The sequence below is a fragment of the Mus musculus genome, chromosome 1 (assembly GCF_000001635.26).
Source record: "Mus musculus strain C57BL/6J chromosome 1, GRCm38.p6 C57BL/6J".
NCBI lineage: Eukaryota > Metazoa > Chordata > Mammalia > Rodentia > Muridae > Mus > Mus musculus.
In genome coordinates, this window is record NC_000067.6 from 63,045,889 (window position 1) to 63,070,967 (window position 25,079).

The 25,079-nt window shown below is 41.7% G+C and overlaps 1 protein-coding gene across 6 annotated transcripts in view; it reads right to left on the minus strand.

Moving 5' to 3' along the window:
* Positions 1-1,912: 1,912 nt before the first annotated feature.
* Positions 1,913-25,079, minus strand: part of Ino80d (INO80 complex subunit D) — a 66,467-nt gene continuing 43,300 nt past the window's right edge. For 3 of the 6 annotated variants that reach the window (NM_001081436.2, NM_001114609.1, XM_030253691.1), the window contains exons 8-12: positions 22,296-22,405; positions 19,816-19,949; positions 16,148-16,365; positions 15,152-15,309; positions 1,913-13,257 (exon numbers count right to left, since the gene is read on the minus strand). In NM_001081436.2, the coding sequence (NP_001074905.1) occupies positions 12,095-13,257; positions 15,152-15,309; positions 16,148-16,365; positions 19,816-19,949; positions 22,296-22,405 (1,783 nt within the window). In that variant the 3' untranslated portion in view covers positions 1,913-12,094. The remainder of the gene's footprint in view (positions 13,258-15,151; positions 15,310-16,147; positions 16,366-19,815; positions 19,950-22,295; positions 22,406-25,079) is intronic. The other 3 variants (XM_006495946.3, XM_006495947.3, XM_006495948.3) reach the window with 1 other exon arrangement.

A 25,079-nucleotide genomic window follows, 5' to 3' on the forward strand; every position in this document is an offset into this window, starting at 1 on the left:
CCCTATAACCTACTCTTTTTCAGATCCAACTACAGTTTCCAAGTCTTTTGCTCTTTTTTTTTTCTCTCAGTTTTCACTGTAAACCTGGCTGAAATCAGTCACCAATATCCATGCAAGGACCTAAACATTACCCGGACTTAAAAATACCCTTTGCGGGGCTGGTGAGATGGCTCAGTGGGTAAGAGCACCCGACTGCTCTTCCGAAGGTCCAGAGTTCGAATCCCAGCAACCACATGGTGGCTCACAACCATCCGTAACAAGATCTGACTCCCTCTTCTGGTGTGTCTGAAGACAGCTACAGTGTACTTACATATAATAATAAAATAAATAAAATTTAAAAAAAAAAAAAATACCCTTTGCAAGCTAGAGAGATGGCTCAGCAGTTAAAAGTACTGACTGCCCTTCCAGAGATCCTGAGTTCAATTCCCAGCAACGACATAGTGGCTCACAACCATCTGTAATGGGATCCAATGTCCTCTTCTGCTTTGTCTGAAGATAGCTACAGTGTAACCATAAAAAAAAAAAAAAAAAATTGAATAAAGCCACTCTTTGCAAAGTCCTTGATTTTAAATTTAGCCTTAGCTATGGGCATGGACATATACATGGATGGATGGATAGATGGAGATATGTATATGTATGTGTATGTGTATGTGTATATGTATGTGTATGTGTATTCTTTGCTAGAATCTAGCAAGGATGACCTCTAATCCAAGTAGCAGTAGAACCTTATTTCTCCCCAAAAGTCTCCTAGTCAGTCTTTGCTGTTGTCCACACCCTTCTCAGTTTTCTAAACTGCTGGGTTCCAACAAGAACCACGAGGCTCAGACTACAATGTCCTAGGCTTCTTGCAGCCCACTCCACCAAGCTCTTTCAAATTCCTCCCCAAAACCATTTTAAAGGCTTTGAAACGACAGTCAGGAAGTCACAGCAACAAACACTCCGATGACCAATTTTCTGTCCTTACTTTTACATTGCTGTTGTAATGGAGGAATGAATTATTTCACTCATGGTCTCAGAAGACTCTGCTCACAGGGCCTTGGACCCAGCACTTGAACACAACATCACGGGGCTGGGTTTAAGGGACAGGGAGCAGAGAGCAAGCCAGGGACTGACCTGAGATACACAGTGTAAGTTCCAACTGACCTGGAATACACAGTGTGAGTTCCAGATGACCTGGGATACATAAATCACCAAGAAAAAAAAAAAAAAACAGAGAGAAAGTATGAATATGAATCAGCTTCTGATTGAATGAAATAAATTTAGACTGCAATAATCCCACTGTGTGTGGGATACAGTAGTTTCAATACAATTTTAAACTTAAATAATATAACTTAAGCCAATTTAATAGTAATTTGTTAGGCTAGCCATAAAGATCATGAATATATCTCCTAGAATTGTTGATAAAATAGATTAAAAACCTATTTAAGAAAAAGGAAGCCGGGCATGGTGGCACAGGCCTTTAATTCCAGCACTTGGGAGGCAGAAGCAGGCATATCTCTGTGAATTTTAGGTTAGTCTGGTCTACAGAGCAAGTTCCAAGATAGCCAGGGCTACACAGAGACCCTGCCTTCGAACAGGGATAAAAGGAAGCTGTGTATAATGACATATATCTGTAATCCCTGGACTTGGGTGACAAGAGTCAGAGGCCCACTTGAATACACTGTTTCAGGACATCCAGAGGTACATGGTAAAACTTCAGTGTCATAAAAATAAAACCTAGGTGGGCACAGTGGCTTATTCCTGTAACCCCAGAATACAGGTGAGAACCTGGACCACACACCAAGTTGCAGGCCAGTCTGGGATGCAGAAGGACCCTGTCTCAGAGACCAGGAACAAACAGGAAGAAGTTCTTACCCTGGATCAGGGGTTTCCATCCCTGTCCAGGTAAAGAAAATAATTAATAAAAGCAAGGTTACTTCACAGCAAGATTTATTAATACATCCAAAAGAAAGAAAGAAAAATCATTTTGTCACACTATATACAGATAATACATACAAGTGTTTTATACACATATTACATCAGTTTTTACACAAGAAAAATATACATAAAAATGTAAACTTTTGTATACAAAAACCCTTAAACAAATTAAACAAAGACCAGATAACAAAAGGAGACCAATCCATTATTATTTCATCAAATTTTTAAAACAGTAATACAGTACATTCATTGAGATATATATATGGAAAATGTGAACCATCTCTTCCTGTTTAAAGGGAAATCACAAACCAAAAGCCCCATCATGTCCCCAGATGTGTCCTCCCCACCGAAACCACAGGCAAGGCCAAGGGTAGGCCGCTCCAAAGCCTGCCGGCCCCCTTGTACTCTGCAGAAACAAGTTGCCCCCGGTGTACATGCCTGGAACTGAGTGGCAGCTGTGACACAGACACGAGAGAAGGTGCTTGGTTTGTAAGTCCCCTTTAAGCAGCTGTCCTCCTGCCTATGTCCTGAATGTATGGCATATGGAGCATACAGTGTGCCAAGGTGGATGAGAACGCGACCCGCTAGTCCTTGCTACCGTGCAGTTAGTTTGTTAAAAGATGTTTTAGACTGTCCAGCCTGCCTGCCCTTTCCTGGTTTCCAATGGCTACCTCCCACCCTTGATTTCCCACTGGAACTTGGTTTCAGTTTACACTGGGGCAGCAGGTTAGTTAGTGCCCTCTGCCAAGAGGCTTGCTGTTAAAGGCTGATCCTGACATCAGTTTCCAGGGAGCTACTCTGTGAACTGTTTCCTCAGGAGGGTTCAGGATTATCCGGCTACCTTTCTCTCCCTCTAAATTCTCCAGGTAGAACCTGCCGCCAGCTCCTCACAGACAGTAACAGGAGTTAACAGTTTCGTCTTGATGTTCTTGCGTTTGGTATGGAAAACTGATGGACCAATGAAAAGATATCTTGTGGGGAAGGGCAGTGGGAAAGAAATCTGTGCCAAGTATGTGCAACTCAAGAGTTCTTTCAAAAAAAAAAAAAAGTAAGATGTTTAAATAAATGCAAAATAAACTATGCTTAAGACAGCGTTATGAGAACCATCTTCTTTCCATGGTGAACTTGGAACAAGGCAGAACAACAGCTAGATGATCTATTTCCCTGCAGCAAGAGAGGAGTTAGCTTCCCCCAGGCAAAATGATCAAAACGATCATTATTTATTAATGAAAGGAAGAGGCAAATTGGTGAATTAAGTTGATCAAGGACATGGTGGATGACACACACCAATGGCAATACTAGGACTGCTTTAAAACTGAGATAAACAAGCTGGGTTGTGGTACATCACTGTTTCAGAGAGGGGAGGGATACAAAGCACCCGAGTGAATCTCAGCTCTCCTACACGGGTGGTGACTTAAAATGACAGTCTCCCTTACAGTTATACAGACACAACAATCAAAGGACTAGGAAGCTAAATAAATAGTGTGTGGCTGTCTTTAGATGAGACCTTTAATGTTCTTTAAATAATTCTTGATAATGTCTTTTAAATCATTACATACAAGTGCCACTGCAGTGGCGATATTCCAGTAGGGCAGCATTTTGCTAAATGTAAAAGATTGCCATAGAACTCATACATATACACGTGTATGTACAGTTATATCAACACTATTTATATACATATATCTAGAGAGCAACATTTCATTGCCTTTGAATATTTCTATGTCCACTCCCACAATATATCCTGGAGACATACTGTGTGAGTATATACCAAAGTGTATGTACACATGCGCCAGCATGTATATATACACTTCTATCTGTGTGTGCATAAGAGCTTTAAAGGCACGATATATAAGGGTGCAAGTTTTCTAGAGAGCTGCAGCAGAGTTAAAACTGAATGTCACAACTGTGAGAAAAGTCAAAGGAAATCTAGCAGAATTCATTACCCAAGAATGCATGAGAGTGGTTCATCATGAGAAACATGAGTCAGTTATAGAACTCAAGAGGCTTCCATGTGAGTCTGTATACTTCGTTAAAATTCAAATGGGAAATTTATATTTAAAACACAAAGCAAATCAAACTCTTTAAATGATAATAAGTGTGAAAATACACCTAATACTAATATCAATCATAAAGTCATTAATTATGTTTTTTCAATGTAAGTAAAATACTCCAAAGTTACCTAAGTTAAAAAATTGAAAATTAACTGTTTGAATGTTGGCTTTTTATTTTTGATGACTACCCAATTCTTAAGAGAAAATATTACTGAAAGCTGTATACTGTGGGGAAATGTCATTGATAAGGCCTGTGAGTGACAGCTGAGATATTCATGCCAAGGTGTCTAGTGAGAGAACTAAATAGGAAAAGGGGAACATCGGCCAGGGCGTGGCTCCACACATGCCCAGAAGGCCGCCCTCAGGGGGGTGGCTCTGCACATGCCCAGCACTTGGACAACAGACAACTTGGCAAAGATGTGTGATTGTTAAGTAATGAGAGAATAGCTAGCAAAAATCTGAGAAAGAAGAGTCCAGACAAAGATTCATTTGTGACCAATGTAATCTGTCATTGTGACTGTAATCCAAAGGAGTCCCATTTCAGCGTGCTTAATGTTCTCTACACTGTCGTCGTTTCCACTGGCTTGCCGAATAACCCAGAATTTCCCACAGATGCATAATCTTGCTTAGCAAAGGCTGTTAATCTATTATACACACACATTTTTTAGGGAATATATGTATATAGCTTTATCTATACACACACATATACATACGTGTATATATAGATTTATACAAATGTATAAATAAACATAATACTTTTTCAATCTTTCCATTGACAAGGCAAGTTCACATTCAGCAAAGTGCCACCACATCCCATATACACATCTCTGTACAGATATAAACAAGGGTCTGTTCTCACCCTTCAATAAGGGGGAATTGAGTCTAGCAAATTCCATTAACCAGCAACTGAAGGGAGAAATGGCATCAGTACAAACTCCCTTCTTTCGTTTGCATGCATATGTACAAGAAATATGTAGATTTGTTAAAATCTGAAAGCAAGAGTAAATGAAACAGGGAGATGCTACAAAAACACAAGTGTAAAAAACAACATGGAGAGCTTTCCTGGGTTTTGTCTGAACCTAAGATGAAGTAACTGAGGCCCCAGAGACGACTGCCAATTCAAGTGTGTTCCTGGGAGTTGTTCTGGCGTATCTAAGTATAGAGCTCTCATAGTAGAGTAAGTGTGACGGAGCACTTGGCTCTCGTTGCCTGTCTCCGATCACCAGGTGCTCCAGGAAAGAGTGCACAGCGACTGACAAAGCTCCCAGGACAGGAATGTGTCTTTCTTTTCCACATGACTCAGGTAAGCACTGAAGGTAGCGGGATTTTCCCACAGCCAGAGGGCGGAGCTGGGCTGCTCCACTCCACTACCAATGGCACAATTCAGTTTGAAAACATATTTTGCAAACAACTGAAATCATACCAGCTTTGAAATATACATGGAGCCCACCAACTCCTTAAAAGCAGCCCCTGCAAAGCTTCCTCACCAAGGCCTATGTTTTCTGAACTTGACCAAGAAAACATATTACTTTATTACTTGGAATATGAAGAAAATTTACTAGACATAATGTTTCAACAAATCTCTGGTCCCATCACTTCAAAAGATAAATGAGCTGTTATCTATCTAGGTCTGTTTCTCTCTCTCTCTCTCTCTCTCTCTCTCTCTCTCACACACACACACACACACTTTTATGCTTATGACTACGAGGCTGGTCTTAGAATCTGCTTTTTTCTTATGTCACTTTAAAAACATCATAAGTTAATCCAAAAGTTAATAGGAAATGCACGTGATATCAGAGCTAGCCTTTGAACATAATATAGCAAAGAATATGGCATGTTTATAAAATAGAAACAATGGGAAAATAACTCTAGTACCCTCAGCTAAATAAATCATATCTCTATAATACATTCGGTTACCTTTCTATTTTTATACAAGCACACATTCATCTCTCACACATCTGCCCCCGATGTATATTTTTGCATGTGTGTAAAAACACAGACACATACATGCACACGAGTAATTTACCTCTATTTTTAAGTCACAGTGGGAATTCCTTAGTGAGGAGGGGGGTAAAACATTCCTGAATGAGACACTAAGAACATCTAGATTTATTAATTTCTCTATTTTACCTCTCAACTTACAGAATAAACTGTAAATTAAAGAATAAATCCATAGGAAACAAAAGAGGTCTTAAGAAACGTAAGTTTACAAATTCCAGCCACAGTAGTGGGGTTTTACTTGATCTATTTGCTTCTATTTACCCTGTAACTACGTGTCTAGCCATCTTAAGTGTAAACCACAGATCATGTGCTAAAGAACATGATCCTCAACAGCTCTATGAACAATAATAAACGGTCTAAGGGTGTTCTACATTTTGAGGCCCCAGGTTATCCTTTTCTTTATATATCTGCAAGGTAGCAAAGGACAGCTATACACCTTGACACGGCAGAGATCCAGTGTAAAAAGGTGCGTCACTAGTTTGTTTTGTCAAAAAATAAAAATAAAAATAAAAATAAAAAGAAGCTCATATATAATTTTAAGCTATTAAAACACATAGGCAACATAATTCATTACACTCAATACAGCTTTAGTATAAAACTTATAATTTATGAGGTGATGTTAATAGCATAAATTAATATACCTTTTCTCTTAAAATCTACAATAAGTATTCTGAAAGCTCATTGGGGAAGGAAGTTTTTAAATAAAAGTTTTAAAGCTGTGCATGATGGGAAAGGATTCTGTATGCTGAAGCTGAGATGAGAGCTGACGTAGAAAGAAGTCCTCGACGCAACACCACGGGGCTGTGAGAGCAAACGCTTCTCTCTCTGGAGCTCTCATCAATGAGGAGTCACCTTTAGTTTCTTTTAAAACTAGTTTTTTATTTTAAAAACTGCCCTAATTTCCACAAGGAATCCCTGAGACATACTCAACACTAGACAGTGAGAAGAGCTATCACCGTTGAGAAGAACTGATTCAACCCTTTGGAACAGAGGCACACACTGTCAGCAGGTGTCAAGCTCTCCACTGTGTCAGCATTGACCCGCGGGAGCCGCCTGTACTAAATGATACAGGCTGGAGTCAATTTGGGGCAAATCAGCCTAAGTCCCCAAGGAAAGTGACGGTGTGGCCTTGAGCTGTACTGGTGCCTTCCGTCCTGCATGTTGAAACGTTTTCCATGGGGAACTTGGGGTGCATATAGAGTTAGGTCAGTGGTCCCCAGCTTAAAAAGCAAACAAACAAACAAACAAACAAACAAACAAACAAACACATAAGAAGAACAATGAAAACCAACAAAAGAAGATCCTACCACTCCTGGGCCAAGATGAGTGTGGTCATGTTTGTGCACGAGCACACTGCAACACTGGGGATGAGCGTGCAAAAGGCAGAGGGGAGGGAGAAAAGGAAACATGCTGTGCTGCTGGCCACCAAGAGTCAAGCAGCGTTTGTTTATCTTAGAAGACTGCTTCTCAGACTAACTTAGGTCAGCCAGAGATTATATCGGATCTGCTCTTCAAACCACTCAAAACATTCCTGATACTCAGGAACACAGGGTAAATAAAGTCACGACAAATCTCTGAAATGCCACATCTCAATTTTACTTGCTCCTTTCCACAGTGCAGAGGGGAAGCTAGCCAAGAATAAAGACTGGAGTGAAAGCCCACAGGCTCCTACATTTACCCACAGCTGCAGCATCTATGACACTGGACTACAAGAGGCAGAACTAAGACCCAGAAATGTCCTTCCACTCACTGGCCAGCAAACATCTGCCTCTGCTTTTCACAGACACCGTATTATAAAAATTTTGAAAGATTGCATTTAAAATACAACTTTAGTTAAAGTGTGATTTTGGTTTCCACAAGAATATAATAAGAAAGCTTAAAGAAGCCAAAATTTTAAGTCATTATTTTTCTTTTTTAATGAATTTCAGGGAAGAGTCAGTTATTTTTTTATTTGTTGAAAGGGGGAAAACAGTATGTCTTTTCATGAGTGACTGTCTCCCATGAGATAATTTTGACATGAAGAATCCATAGACCAATGTGGGTAGCAATAGAGAAAAAAAAATACAAGAGAACATTCATTCACTCCGACTAAATTCTCTTCCAAAGATGTTTCTAAGTTTCCTCATTACACTGCAGAATTGTGTTGACCATTCAACAAACCACTGTGCTAGATTATCCTACACATGTCAGATAAAGAATAGAGTTTAATTTTTTTAAGTCTAAAAAGGAGACTAAAAAGTAAATACTTTAAAATTGTAATGAACTCCAAACCTATTTATTAAACAGTTTAGTGTTAATATCCTCACTCCCACTCTGCAATGTCAAAACAATGCAGAGCCATGCTGAGAACTGCGCTAGAAGAAGGCAGTGGTTTTAGACAGTCACTGCAGAGGAAGCCCACCCACAACCACCCACCCACCCACGCCACCCAGGATGCCAGAGCACAGTGGCAGGCCAGGCTCAAGGAACACACTGTAAGGTTTCAACTCAGTGTGACTCAACTCTAATGCCAACTTATAAGAAGCCATGCAACAAGCCAACAGAAAACTGTTCTTTCAGGTTAAAGAAACTCAACACTCAGGATACCTGTATCTAGCAGGGAGATGACCCCCTTCCTCACAGAGGACTAACTTTGCTGTGTGGACAGTGAGCTTCGGAGGAGTTTTAGTGTGACTCACAGAGGGAATGATTTTCTGACCTTTAGTCGAGAGTCTGGTTTACTTTAAGAGATTAAACTTATAAATAGTTATTTGACAACATAAAATGATCACTTCTCAACTCCATCTCTAATGACTATCTGCTTCTCATCAAACCATACTCTTTTCATAGAGGGGCATCAGACCACATTACCTGCCAACAGGGAACTGCTGTCATTTCTAAGCAGGAATACCTCGTACAGTAGGCTCACTAGAGAAAAATCACCTTTGCTTTTCAGCAATGTGATGGTAACTAGAAGATTTGTCCATTGCATAGTCTATCACTTGCTGGGCTACTTGTAACTGCCACTTATTGTCCTGAATTGTTCCCTAGCTGTGTAACCTACCCAGGTGTGAAAATTGCTAAGCCATTTTTACAGAAGAAAAAAAAAAAGTGTCTTGAGTATTATTACTAAAATAACATCAACAATTAAAGGAGCCCATCTTCCCTTCAGGCACCAGAGATTACAGTTGCTGACATTCATATCCTCAGAGCACATATGCAGTCACTAACTGCAGCAACTTCCAAGGTAAATCACAGTAACACAACGAACTGGCCTTTATAAATGGTCCCAGAAACCTGCAGAGACAGAGGGAGCCTTCTTTGTTACTGTCTCTCGCGCACTGAGCACTACACTAAAACTAGCTTCTACCCCATCAGGATCTGTGTAGGGTTTGTTTTTGATTCCAGTATTGCCTTACCATAAGTGCTATGATCTCATATAAGCATTATAAAAGATGCTGAATTTTTCTTTGCATATTAATACCCACCTACTATTGAGAGACTAGAATTGTTTCAGCAACTAGAGTTGTAACAAAGTGGACAAACACCTCTGGGCTTAGAGACAGATAATCTCCCAACAGGGGGCTCACAAAAAAAGCTAGAAAAAAAGCAAATGATAGGCTTGGCTGTCTGCTCTAAAACAGAAGGGAGTGTGCTTTTGCTACTCATTCGCTCTGCTATCAGTATTCCTTCAGAAGCCATCATGGGCATCTAAACAAAAGGGAGCTTACTCAATATTTTTGGCGTGAAGCTGTAGCTGGCAACATTCCTGATCAGTTCATGCCTCCTCACTCGAAAGCAAAGAAGGGCTTTTAAATGCACATAAAACAGAAAATTGCAAACAATAAAAGGTGCAACCTACTGCAAACTCAGTTTTGACAACTAAACAATTTTCAGCAGCTAATATAGGGACACATAGCCAATAACAGTCCAAATTGACTACTCCTGACTCTCCTCTCCCTGGCAAAGAAGAGCTGATAAGGAGAAGTCCGAGTGCGGCTCTGCTACAGTCTTCAGTTGATGCACACTGGAGACAAAATGCATTTTCTGGGAATACAGTTATCTAATGATGACTCTAGTGGGTGGTGAGAACAGCCTAGCAGAGAAAATGACACTTTTGAGGTGAGGCAACCACTCACTCTCACCCCATCACAGCGTACTAAAGTAAGAAACCTACTGACGTGGGCTCACAGGTCCAGCAGTCAAAAGGCTGTTCTCACAGTCCAGAAAAGAAGTGCATGGTGACACCAAACATAATTTTGCTTTGTGACATAATTTATAATTTAAAAATTTCTCAATATGCAAAAGAGGCAAAGCTATTAAAAATAAATGTTGCAATTAATTAACATGATTTTTAAGGAAAAAAGTAAATACAAACATATTTTGCCTCCCCAACCTCAGTAAATACAAAATAGGGCATATCATGATTTCATGTGGCACTTCCCCTCCAAAAGCTCAGGCACGTAGTATCTACAGAATGCCTGCTGATCACCATCATTCCTTCACAAGGCAGAGAACGAAAAGCCTTCAACAGAAGGGCCTGGTTAGACGTAGCATGGCATGAAGAACACACACAGCAGAAGTTGGAAAATACATCCCAACCTTTACCTAGCAGGAAGGAGTTAGGATCAGACAGTCCCTGACAAAAGAATTACTGTACCACATCATTTGGAGATATGTTGCCTTACTTTTAAAAATATACATATGTAAATTAGGTTGAGCTCAGGTATGAACACCTAATGGTACATGAAAGGACAGGGACCCATCAGCAAAGCCAGGCAGAGCACGAAGCTGCACCCTGCTCTGGGAGGGGAAGGCAGGTGGGCAGGCAAGAGGAAACCCCTCACACCAGTCCACAGCCACCAACTTACTGCACTACCCAAAAAGAGTTTTACCCCAAACCTTGGTACACTTAAAAAAAAAAAAAATTCCAATTTTACTTTATCCTAAGTACTTAAATTATTTTAAAAGTACCTAAGGTAAGTCAAATTATGTCTAATTTCCAAATTCTGCTTTGAAAGAACTGTTAAAATGTGTGTCCTTCCGATATTACACATCACTTCACAACTGGTACATGGATTCTACACGTGTCCTCCACAGTTCACAAATCTCACCAAAGAATCACAACTGTAAACATGTAAAAACTAGGAGCCAATGATGGACCAAACAGGCCTAGCGTCAGCTTTCAAATCTATCTGGTTTAGCGTGCTTTTGCATACCAAACCATTTTCTTTCATTACTACCTACAAATGTGTTCCATGAGTGGGGAATTCTGAAACAAATGCACAAGGAAGAAGGGGGGGGGGGGGGGTGATGGCACTCCCTATTCTGACATGAGCTCAGACTCCTGGAGCTCCTTTCCTCACAGGCTGATCTTAGTGAGCAAGGTGCTTCACTCTGAGACCACCCCTCTCTGTTCAAGATGCTTTAGTCAACTCAGTAGGAAAGAAGGATAAACCTTGCTAGGTATGAGACAGAAGGAGCGGGACGAGCCTTATGCTTATTCTGGGAGTGAGGAAAGACAAGCCACAAGGAGAGAGCTACTGCACTGCACACAACACACACAGGGTGAACAAGCAGGCACAGGCAGTTGAGAGACTGTGTTCTTTCCAGCTAACAGATCCTAATTAGGAAGGGCATCCTAGCCTCCCTGTGGTGTTTGGCAGTTGGTCAGAGCTTCGATTTGTGTCCCCACACCACCTGCTACACAGGGTCTCAACAGGACCACTCCATCCACAACAGCCTATGGAAACCTGGCTAGAGAATGGGAAGCATTTTCTCAACACTAGGAGACAGTAAAGGGCACTGGTAATCTGAGGTATCTTCCACTTCTAGGACTTGCTGAAATAAAAAAAATTAAAATTAAAATTAAAATAAAATAATCAATCCTACCCAGTCACTGTGCTGAGCCACCAAAAAGCCCGCCAGGCCGAGCGGACCCGCCGGGAGGGAATGAGCACCAGTGCTAAGGAGCACGCGTGAACACTGACGCCAGGTCCACTGCACGGCCACCAGTTAACCGGGAAGGGGTGTCCCTCTAATCCCCATGTCATTTTTAAATCTTCTGTAGGAAACGGGGAGAGGGATGTAAAAGAGGAAACAAAGAGAAAACACCGGGTTCCACTTGCCTGCCAGTACAGACGCGCTCAGTTAGGGCTGGGGAAGGGGGGCGATGCATTGTTGGTACTTGTAGCCGTGGCACCTGTTGCAGTGAACCCTGTAGGAGGGGCTATGGAGCTGTGGCTGGGCTGCAGGTCCTTAGGAATGCCACTGTGAGAACTCAGCTGGTGGCCGAAGGCTGCACTGAACTGCGGGAGTTGCTGCTTCGGAGAGGTGGAGGCCATTAGTTCAGCAGAAGGCCCCATGCCACTGAAGCTGGTCTGGGGTAACCCCGGAAGCACACTGGAACTGCTTGGGGTAACGGTGGCGAAGGCAGGCTGTGTGGTCTCTGAGTTGGACGTGGTGGGTGGCGTGGAGAGGGAAGTGGAAAGAAGGTGTCCGTCCGCGCCAAGGAGGTTGCTAAATGCAGAGGGGTCGCCAAGGTTGACGGGGAGATTCCCCCAGTGAGTTCTGGGGTTGACCACTCCTCCAAGTGGCACCTCGAGCTGTGTGGGGAGCAAGTGCTGCGCCATGATGGGCATCTCTGCCGAAAAGGTAGCTGCCATATTATCACCAGAGTAAGATGTGTGGGGAGAGGTGATATGGTCACTGTAGGGCGACGGCACGTGCTCGCTATCATAATGGCTTCCATGGGGTGAGGAGTGTGAATGATCACTGCTGTATTGCTGTCGTGAGGTGATAAGGTCGTCTGCCTTGCTCAGCAGCTGGGCAGGATGTGGCCTCTGGGAGGCATGGCTGCCATCATGAAGGCCATGAAACTGTCCTGGGAAGGCTCTCTCCCCAAGCGCACTCTGGCTGAGCAGAGTGGCAGAAGTAAGGCCAGCGCTGGCTGGGGCAGAGAACTGCCCCTGGATCTGCCCTGCCAGGGCTGTGGGTGGGCTGGACAGAGGAGCAGAATGGAGTAGGTTCTCGTCCAGCTCCAGACTAGAAAAGCTATCGTGCACTATACGTCCATTCAGTAGCTCCCCTAGGTCCGTGTTTACTTCTCGACTCAAGGACTGGATTCCCGAAGCATCAGTACCCGTGGAGAACACCCCCATTCCTCTATCTGACAACCCCTGAACGGGCACACCGTCTGACTGGGAAAGTACCCCAATTGTACTCAGGCACTCGAGAGAAGTTACAGCTTGCAAGGCCCGCTCGAGCTCTTCGGCTTCTTCTGTGGTCGGGAGGAGGTCTCCGTTCTTTCCTGCATCAACCAAAGCCGTTAGAGTCAGTAGAGCTCACAGGCAACTTATACAGCAAACACCACATATCTGAATATCTCACACTATCCTTTCACAAGGGTCCTTCTCGCCAGAATTGGTGGTGCACACCTATAATCCTAGCACTTAGGAGGCCAGAACAGATGGATCTCTGAGTTCCAGGCCAGCCTGGTCTACAGAGTGAGTTCCAGGCCAGCCAGGGCTCCATAGTGAGACCCTATATCAAAAGAAAAAAAGAATCCTTTGTGAAAAGAAACGTTTCTTGAGATGGGATTAGAAGAAAATGAAATATTGATCTGCAGGACAATGAAATATTGATCCATCAATTCTCCTGGGATTTTAACTACCATCTTATTTATGTATGGCTAGATATCTACCGTGTGGAGTGTCTTGTTTTGTTTGTTTGTTTGTTTGTTTTCAGACACAATTTTGCTATGTAGACTTGGCTGGCCTCAAACTCATAGAGATCTGCCTGTCTCTGCTTACCAAGTGCCAAGGTTAAAGGTGTGTGCTACCATTCCTGGCTCTGCTAAGTTCTTTTGTTTATTTATGAATAGTCTTGTGTCTGCATGAACTTTGGTCACACGTGTACAGGTGCCTACGGAGGCCATGATGTTGATCTTGGGGCTGGAGGTGCAAACAGTAGTGAGTTGCCAGTATGGGTGCTAGGAATTGAGCTTGGGTCCTCTGGGAGAGTGCACACGCTCAACTAAGCAGTCTCGCCAGCCCTCAGAGCATTAATTTCTTAGGAAGTCTAAAGGCTGCCAATTAAAAGTTCAATGTCCATTTGATTATACATATTTTTCACTTATAATAATATTAGTATCATTAACCTAAAGAAATGAAGGCTGTATAGAACAAGACAGGTAAATATTACTTTGTCTGTACCTAGATTCTTCCAACTAGAAATGAGAACAAAAAATAATGGGAAACTCTCAATTTCCTTCATAAGTTAGCTTTCTTCTTCTTTTCTAAGAGTTACTCTTTCTAATTATGATCTATGTATGCTTGTTGACGAGTACAATATCTGTGGTGTCCAGAAGGGGATGTTAGATCCCTGAAAGCTGTAGTGAACAACCTGATAAGGACACCAAAAGGGTCCTAGGCAACAGAGGCAAGTGCTCTTAACCATCTCTCGGTCCTTGAGTTACCTTACAAAGTACGCAAGTGCTGGGATACAGACTTGTGTCACCATGCCAGGCTCCAAAGACAGGTCAAGCTGTAAAAAGACTCTAATAAACTTTTCTTTACAAATAAAAAATATATTAAATAGCACTGTCAAAACATTAAGGAAAATTACTCATTTTAATGGAACAAAATTCTATAGCTATTAAAGTATCAGTACACTAAGTATCTAGTATGAGTAACTAAATTCCATACTGCCCAATTTCTGAAAGGAAAACAGCTTGAGGGATGTTTGTTTCTTCTATTTATAGTGACAGGAATGTTATATCAGGGAAAACATTTCAGATATGCTGCAAAAGGCTATTGTATTAAAAAAATAATAATAGTGAAATGGCCAGTAAGATGGGCTAGTGGGTGAAGGTACATGCCACACGGGCCTAACAGTCTGAGCCTGGAGCCCATGTAAGGACGGGAGGAGAGTACTGTCCCCTACCCTCCACATTCACGCATGCTTGTGCACAATCGCACACAGGTCACACACAGCAATAATAATTATTATCATTACTATTATCTCTAGGATGGTTTCAGTGACACTGGGCATAATTCCAGTATGCCAGAGCTGTAACAGAAGAATTGGGAGTTCACAGCCTCAATTATGTGGAAAGAGTCTGTCTTAAAAACCCAAAAATAAAACTCACTTCTCTTCTCATGAACCATGTCTAGATCAGTTCCTAAGTAAAACACTGACCATACCTTCAAAAAAATCAAAGTCTTGTAGATCATCCGGCAGCCGAGGCAGGACATCAGCAAAGTCCTCCTGGTTCAGTTCCAGGTCGTGCGGGATGTCGGTGATCTCGTTGGCAATGTCATCCGGCAACTCATCAGCACTCAGCTCGGGCGTGGATGGGCTTCTGCGGAGGGAGACAGGGCGGCTAGTCCCCAGACACCCACACGCAGTGCACCTCCCTCAGGGATCAGCCAACGCCCCTTAGATGCTCTAAGCATTCAGTACAAACAGGAGATGGCAACTCCTTCCAAGCTGGTAGTGGCACGTGCCCATGACCCCACACTTGGGTACAGAAGGCTAGAGAGTCAGAAGTTGAGCTCACCTTCAGCTGCACAGTGAGGTGAGGATGTCTGGGAATATACAGGTCTCAAAAATTTTTTCCTTCACTTTATGAGAAGGAAATTTGAAGACAGGGCATTGCAGAAAGACACGCCTCACTCTCTGTAGGCATGAATTCCTACGGCCTTTACCCATAATTTAGACCATCATTACTAGAGTATACTTCCACTGCAAATTAGTAAAATGAATCACTATTGAGTATATCTATGTTTTAGTAAAATTTCAAATCTGATCAAAATAATAACTTTAAAAATGAAATAAATGGACAAGAATTAACTGAAATTCATTCAATCAAAATGTTTGTCTGCCAAAATTTAAAAAACTCATATTTCTAATTAAATACTTCTATTTTAACATGTGTAATTTTAGTTAAAACAGAAGAACCTGAGTGAATAAAGTTAAATTATCAATTTCAGCATCTATTTTCTTTGCTATAATAAGAAACTGACATTGATAAATGTTAACAAAAACTTAGTCAGACACTGGTAAAATCTGTACATGCCACTGTTCAAAGGGTTTTAAGCTGAGATGCTCAGGGGCTGTGGTGGGTTAGTAGCATCAGGAGCACAGAGGGCAGCTGCTGTGAGAGCAGACCATGCAGCCCCACGGCTGCCACCACTCACCGCATCTGTGAGGCCTCCACTGGCAGTGAGACGCTGGTGGGCATGCTGAGGTTCCCTTGGGGCACTGCAGGGGGGATGGGCTTCTGGGGCCGACGAGGTCCACGCCGTCTCTTCTTCTTGTGTTTTTTGGTAAGTGCAGGGGGCTTCGTTTTTTTCCTAGGTTTCCTCTGTTGCTGGTGCTGAACTTTACGGGAGTTATCTCCTCTCAGGAAATTATCCTTTGAAATGAATAGAACACTTTTAAGAACCTTCTCCACCCAGACTCCTGGTATGTTAGTGCGCAGCCAGGTGACTGGTGGATGGCCATCCTCTACATACTTCAAGACCAGAAGAAAGCTTAAAGTTTTACTACAAAGCAATGAGGAGTTGGGGCTGCAGTATACTGCCTGCCCAGCATGTGCAGGGCCCTGAGCTGGAGCCAGTACCACACAAAACCAGGTGTGGTGGTACACACCAGTAATCTAGGCCATGAACCAGAAGGCAGCAACAGGACAGGCAACCTGGGCTATACAAGACCCTGCCTCAAAAAAAAAAGGAGAGAGTTAAGTATTTGAAAGATATGTTTCACCCAATTTAAATATTGTATAAGATGGAAACATCACATCATTCTAATGATAATTTTTGTATACCAGTCAAAATAAATGTATCTAGGGCTAAAGATAATAAGTCTTGGTGGTTAAGAGCACAGGCTGCTCTTCGGAGGATCAGGGTCCCGTTCCCAGCACCCACATGGCAGTTCACACCTGTCTGTAACTCCAATCCAAGGGAACTGACACCCTCTCCTAACATTCACAGGCACAAAACATTCACGTAGTCCCTATAGGTAAGTGTGAGAAACACTCATACACATAATATAAAGTTAAATAATTATCTAAAAACCCTAAGATTATCTGGGAAAAACTTAACTATCAAAAATATTCTCTTAATACTATATATAATGCCTAAAACTATATATAATAAATAAACAAAACTTTTAACTTAATTCACAATTCATATTAATCTCTCCCTTTGGCCACTCTCCCCCCACCCAACCCCAGATATACTGCAATGGTGGAACAGCACCTAGTATGTGCAAGTCTAGGGTTGATCTCCAGCAAAGCCAACACACAAATGAGACATAAATACAACACTCAGAAATGAGTAACAGATTTTAAAGGCATGGACAGATAAGGTCATCGTAGGCCAAAAGAAACAAGGACAAACTGACAAGTTAACTGGTAGAGGAGCTCTAATACACGATTCTGAATATGCTGATTTTAAACTTTAATAGGCAGTGAGACTTTTCCTTCTTTTTCTTTCCATCTGGAGAAGTCACTTTTAAGGAGGAAACATGACAAACGTGTTAAGAGATGAGCCAGCCTGCTACCTATAGAGGGATGAACGGGTGGATGCCAAGGCGATACGTTGGGAAGGCAGAGACTTGCATATCTCTCGACTTGGCTGAGCAGTCAGTTAAGCTAATCAGTGAGTTCCAGGTTCAGCAAGAGAAGCTGTCTCAAAAACTAAGGGTGAGAAGAACTGAGAAAGACAGCCAACATAAATCTGGCATCTACACATGCAAGAGCACATACACATGAACAGGTATATGCATACACAAAAGCATATAGAAAGCTGGGTGTGGTGGCTCTCACACCTGTAATCTTAACACTCAGGGATAGCTAAGGCACATCATTTATGAGTTCTAGGCCAGCTTGAGCTAGGGTGAAACCCTGCCTCAAAACAGGAACAACAAAACCCAGAAAATTATTCTGCATTCATATAAAACCTGAATAAAGTAAGAAAAATGCCCTCATTTTAAATGTATTTTAATTAAATAGAAAAGTAAGTACTTGGGAGGCAGAAGAGGGAGAATCTCTGTGAGTCTGAGGCCAACTAATCTACAGATCAAGTTCTAGGTCAGCCAGGGTTACACAGAGAACCTCTAGTCTTAAAAATCTAGAAGGAAAATAAATCCAACATTTCTATATGAAGTTTAGTATTTGTGATGGTTTGCTTGGCCCAGGGAGTGGCACTGTTGGGAGGTGTGGCTTTGTTGGAGTAAGTGTGTCACTGTGGGTGTGGGCTTTAAGACCCTACTTCTAGCTGCCTGGAAGCCAGTATCCTGCTAGCAGCCTTCAGATGAAGATGTAGAACTCTCAGCTTCTCCTACACCATGCCTGTCTGGACGCTGCCATGTTCCCACCTTGGTGATAATGGACTGAACCTCTGAACCTGTAAGCCAGTCCCAAATAAATGTTATAAGAGTTGCCTTGGTTACAGCAGTAAAACCCTAACTAAGACAGTATTCACATTTTTCAAAACATGATCCTAAAAACGAACTAACCAAAAAAGTTCTTAGTAAGGCCAGAGTGTTAACAAGGGAACAGACCAGAAAGTCGGCCTCTCTGCCTAACAGTACCCTTAGCTAATGGCAAAGCCAGAGCTGCAAACCAGTTGCCTGGTCCATGATACCAAGGCATGCTAAAACTACACCATGCTCAGAGAACACTGTATGACTTGCCTTCCTTGGCCTTGTGGTCCAGAAGGCACACAGCACAATATTTTGTGACAACTGCTTGATAAATGAAAACATAGCTCAGGTCTGAGGGGCTTGTTTTCCATGCTGGCATCAAATCCAGAACCCATTCATGACAGACAAATACTCTACTGCTAAGCTACAGCTTCACCCCAAATCAACCCCATTTTAAATAATTACGTAACTCAAATATTTGACTAATTCAAATGTGTCTCTCCTCCAAATTATTCTAAATTAATTAGGGTTCACAAGACCAACATTAACAAAAGCAATAATTAAGTTCAACAAAATTATAGAAAGGCTTGGTATTTTGCCTAAACTTTATTAAATATCCAGATCATTCCCAGAACTGCATATAAAAAAAACAAAACTGAAGGCAAAGATGGAGTTCATAAAACCTGCTATGTATTAGAAAATACATTTGTACTACTGTGTATTTATGAATGAGACATAAAGAATACGGATGGATGATTTTTAAAAAGCATCTTATCTAAGTAATAACAGGTTTGGTACTTCTCTGTTTTGTTTTGTTTTGTTTTGTTTTGTTTTGTTTTGTTTTGTTTTGTTGTAGCCCTGGCTGTCCTGGAACTCACTCTGTAGACCAGGCTGGCCTCAAACTCAGAAATCCACCTGCCTCTGCCTCCCAAGTGCTGGGATTAAAGGTGTGCGCCACCATTGCCTGGCTCTCCATCCCCCCCACCCCCAGCCCCACCCCCACCCCCAGTTTGGAACTTCTCATCTGAATCACTGACCATCAGTGTTTTGAGGGTTTTCATTATTTGGATATAATTTGCATATGAAAATCCTTATCCCAGAGATCTAAAAATCAGAATCTGGAAGGCTCCAAAACATGTACTTTTTGAGTGTCATGCCATCTTAGAACCTCACAGATTTGAGGTTTCTGGATTAGAAATATTCAAACTGTACTAAGTACTCTTTGAAACACTGGGGGTTTGGTTTTGTTATGAAAAGGGCCTCAAATTCAGGGATCAATACAACATTTTGAAATGTTTTAGGCAAAGGCAACACAACATAGTGTTTCCAGTACTGAAAGCACTGTTTGTCCAGAACTTCATTAGTGTCTTACTTCCTAGCAGAAATAGTCACCAACAGTTTGAAAGCCCCAACTGCAGGGCGCAAATGCTAAACTTACCATCTTTTTGGCATGTTCTTCACACAGGGGCGTCTGGTGTGTAATGTCAAACACTGGCACAGAGCACTGCTGTCCGTCTGCAAACTTGGCAGTGCAGCTGGAGAAGAGCTGCTGAGAGCGGTTCAGGAGGATGTCTGGGGTTTGCAGTCAGGAAGAAAACACACTCAAATCGTTTAACTCTTTGTGTCTGAATAAAATATGTTACTCTCCTTGTGGTTTACAAGCAAAAGCTGCACTGCCTATACCAACTCAACAGGGGGAAAATCTGATGGAGTCTATTTAGCTAACAGGCTCTCAGGCAAATCTCCTTTATGGCCACTCGGAATCAACTTCTGTGAGCAATATCATTTTCTTGTTAACACCTTCCTGAAATCCCTACTAAAAAGACTGTTCCAAAAATCAGAGCTGACTCTTTCCTTTTAGGTATTTGATTTCTCTGTGTCTGAGTGTTGGCCTGAATGCTTACAAGTACACCAAGTATCAACCGCACTGGAATGGATGACTGTAAGCTACCATGGGAGTTCTGGGAATGGAAATCGGGTCCTTCTGAATAGCAGGAACAAGTGCTCTTAATTGATGAGCCACCTCTCCAGCTCCTAAAATTAGCATTTAAAAAGAAAACTTTCCCTTAGACTACTCACCAAGGAGAATGAAAATTTCAATAAAAAACCCACCTGTCCAAGGTTGAAATTTTCATTTACAGAATCAAAATAAAACTCACAAATTAATGACAAAAATTAACTTGAAAGTCTTATTGAAAATTGAAATGTCTGGGGCCTTTTGTTTTGTTGTTTTTTAGATAGAGTCTTGCTATATATATGGCCTAAGCTAGCCTTAAACTCATGACTATAGAGTAAGACCACCTTAAAAGACCAATCAAAAAAAATAAATAAATAAGAAGACAAAGAAAGGGCTGGAGAGATGGCTCAGAGGTTAAGAGCACTGACTGCTCTTCTGAAGGTCCCGGGTTCAAATCCCAGCAACCACATGGTGGCTCACAACCTTCCTCTTCTGGGGTGTCTGAAGACAGCTACAGTGTACTTACATATAGTAAATAAATAAATAAATATTTTTGGGGAAAAAAAAGAAGACAAAGAAAGGTTCATCTTTTAGCTGCTGAACCATTCCATGTTTGACCTCTGGGCTGAGGGCAGGGCTTGTCAGCAAGCCTGAACGCAGCATGAGACCTTCCATTCAATTTCCAGTACCACCCCTGTCCCCCCCCTCCCACTCCACACACACACAGATTTATATCCTATTTAGAAAGTCTATGTGGGTTTCCCTTCTGGTTTAGATTGGTTATATATAAATAAACTAAACTGCCTGGGAAGACTCAATGTGAAGGACAGGAAGGAGGGCAGAGATGCAAGTGTAGGAGCCGGCTGTGAGAGGATCTGGAGGTCACCGAGCCTCAGAGTGGGAAGCCAATCTGGGAGGCATGAGGAGACCCTGTCTCTAGGAAAGAAAGGAGGAAGGAAGGAAAGAGGAACACATTCATCCTGATTCACTGTTACAGACTTGTAATTCCAATAACTGGGAAGGTTAATCAAGTTTCAGGACAGCTAGGGTTACATAGTGACATGGTGAGGTTATAGCCTATTTTACTATATCTCAAACAAATAAATACAAAATGAAGATTGCAAATCAGCTCTGCATAGAAGTCCAACCTCTCACTCTGGCACAGATCCTCAGCTAGAATGAGATGCCTGTCCCTTCTCCACTTGTGAGACAGCAAAATAACACAGTTGATGTGCTCAGAGTCTCTCCTTTCCAAATTCAGTGTAATGAAATAAAATATACAATGACATAATCAGGAGCTGATTCAGGACTCTATGAAATTAGAAATTATATAAAAATTATTCTGAGGGCTGAAGAGATGGCTCAGGGGTTAAGAGCACTGGCTGCTCTTCCAGAGATCCTGAGTTCAAATCCCAGCAATCACATGGTGGCTTACAACCATCTGTAATGAGATCTGATGCCCTCTTCTGGTGCATCTGAAGACAGCTACAGTGTACTTACATATAATAAGTAAATCTTGAAAAAAAAAACATTATTCTGAACATGAAATAGCTTTTAGTTTACAAGTTTTATGGCCAGACATGGTGGTGGTGTACACCAGGAATCTCAACAGTGAGGACACTGAGGCAGGAGAATCATGAGTTTGAGACCAACCTCAACTCTATGGTGAAGTTCTACTTCAAAAAGAATCAAGGCAGGGAGCACCCATTAGATTTTACAATGATGTACTGTGGGAGAGCATTTGCCTAGCGTGCAGAAGACTCTGTTCTACTCCCAGTCTGGTGGCAGTGTTGTAGGACAGAAGTAGGTGGATCTCTTGAGAGTTCTAGGCCAGCCTGTCTAAGATTGACAGTGAAATCTTCTGTCTTGAAAAAACAAAACAAAACAAAACAACAAAAACAGCACGTGTCCCCCAAGGGCTTAGTACCTTCAATGGCTGCTTATTGCCGTGAAAAGGATACGCTGGAAACAGTGTCTGGTGAAGGGAAGGGCCTGCTTTGTGCACTGTTCGCCCTTCACTGTTCCACTACATGCTGCTGGCTCCACCTCCTTCAACTTGGTCTGGCGAAGGCTAGGGACAGAAAAATACAAAATTCATTTTAAATGCTCTAACAATTCAGGGTAATTTTTTTTTAATGTTGATCTCACTATCTTATTATTTATATGTGTGTGCATCCATGAACATAGCCACAGCAAGCCTGTGAAAGTCAGAACAACTCCAGGGAGTTGGTTCTCTCCTCTTCCATGTAGGTTCTGGGGATCAAACACAGGTCACTGGGTTGGGTGGCAAGCACCATTACCCACTGCCCATCTCCATGGCCCCCAGGATAATTTTCTTGAACATATACACTCTATCTTTACTATACACCGTTATTAAAACACAAATATGCAGTAACGTCAGCAGGTATTACAATTGTCAAATGTGTTATTTTACTGACCAAGTAACTTTCAAGGCAAATAGCTATATCACAGCGGTTTTCACATACACCTATCTGGTCATTTGTGTTTCTCTTGGCTTACTGCTCTTACCTCCTGAGTGCTGGGATTAGACCATCTATCTTGTTTTTTTTTTTTTTTTTTTGTTTTGTTTTGGCTTTTGGGGACAGGGTCTCTTTATGTAGCTCAGGCTAACCTAGAAAGCACTATCCAACACAGACTGGTCTCAAACTCACAGCAATCCTGTTTCAAACTCCCCAGTGATGGGATCACAAGGATAAGCCATGATGTGCAGTGAAGACCCAGAAACAGATAGACCTTCTTCACTCTGTGACAATTTACACAGATTCTCTTAAGCCTCACTGACTTCCTCACTTAAAAAGCAGAGACAGTAAGCACCTTTAGCTGGCAGGACTGCCTGAGAAGAGATCTGACACACCTTTACCATTCATGAAGAACTGGGAGAGGGGGGTACACAGTAATCAGTTGAGCTAGTTATCAGTCTCTACTCTTATCATCAGAACTATTTGGATACCTAGTGCTAATGAACAGTAAGTCTGCAAAGACACCTGTAGAGGGATTTTAATCTAGCAACATGGCTAGAATACAGACACCCTTAGTACATACCTTTAATCCCAAACAATGAAGGTAAAGTTAAATTGTAGAAGGAAGCATCCATATTTGAAAGTGATATCTAATTGAGTAGCAGACAAACTGAAGAATCAGAAAAAGATTTGACAGAATAGGATATGCCCAACTCTCAAGAGACAAAGAGAAAAGAGAGGCTACTTAACAGAGAACAGAGCAGAGAGAGGAAAAAGGAGAGGGTAGTTTTCCTGGGACAGTTGTAGAGACAGCTTAAAGAGAGTACAAGTTAGACACAGGTGAAGACACAACAAGCCAGAGAATGAGAAGGAACCAGAGAAGATTGTCAAAGTTGGTATGAGGTCAAGTAGAACAATTCAGGCAGAAGCTGAGAGAAGCCAGTTTGAATCAGTCAGCTTGGAGAAGAGCTTTGAGCCAGCCAGCTGAGTTGAACCAATCCCCCAGAGTTCAAAGAGAACTAGAAAGTTTAAGTTTATTCAGCAGTAAGTCTCAGAGGCTGAAAACATTCTAGGCCTAGATAAGATTGTACAGAGGCCAGCAGCTTCCAGGACTAGGTACAGGTTAGCAGACCAAGGCAATAAGCCTTGGAGACAGCAACTATATCAGGTAAATAAAATTTATTTTTACAACCACCTTAGTGTCAAATGGGAAAGGGGATGTGAATATTCTGAAATAGTTTAAGCTTCATACATCCTTCATACATTCCTCTTACATATAGCCTTCAATATATGTTCACTTTGAAATACTTATAAGGCTTGCTAAGTTTTGCAATTCTATGATTCACATCTGAATACTATCTTAACTTAGATCTCTTGTTATATAAGCATTTAAACTTCTATCTCGTCTGTAAGCAATGTCTGCATTAGGCTCTACATAAAGCAGACACTGGGAGGCAAGGTTATAGCAGTAGCACTAGAAAAGTGATGGCAGCAGGAGGAGAGGGAACTCAGGGCAGCTCTGGCTACGAGACTCTCTCAAAACACAAAGACTTCTAAGGACCAGCAAGATTAGGTAAACGTGCTTGCCCCAAATCTAGAGTCTGAGTTTGATCCCTAAAACATACATGGTAAAAGAAGAGAACTCATAGTTGAAATTTGGCCCCCCCACACACATACACGCATGCACTAGAATGCAAATTTAAGAGTAGAAAAAGACTTTACAAAGGTAGAAAAGTGGATGATTGGCATTTCTAATATCCTAGTATCTTGCTGGGAAGAGTGGCAAGGGCCTTTAATTCCAGAACTCAGAAGGTAGAAGCAGGTGATTCCTTTACCTACTAAGTCATCTTGCTGGTTCTTAAATTTGAGGCCAGCCTGGTTTATATAAAGAATTCCAGGCTAGTCAAAGCTACAAAGTGAGACCCTGTCTCAGAACAAACAAACAAACAAACAAACAAAAGAATATTAAATTTCTTTTCTTTTGTTGGTGCTGGGATTGATGCTAAATACCATGAGCATTCAGACAAATCGTCAATGACCAACCCACAACTTCATCTCATCTTGACAATATATTTCCCACTACCCCAAGGAAAGATGTTTATACTATCAATGTTAGCCTACAAAAAATGTACAATTTTTCATAAGGAAAGCTGTATTATATTAGCAGCTATGCCCCAAATTGCTTGGTCTAGATTTTATACCACATGGTACTCAATATAAAAAAAAAATAATTTCACTGAACACTTTAATAATCTGCTGAGCTAT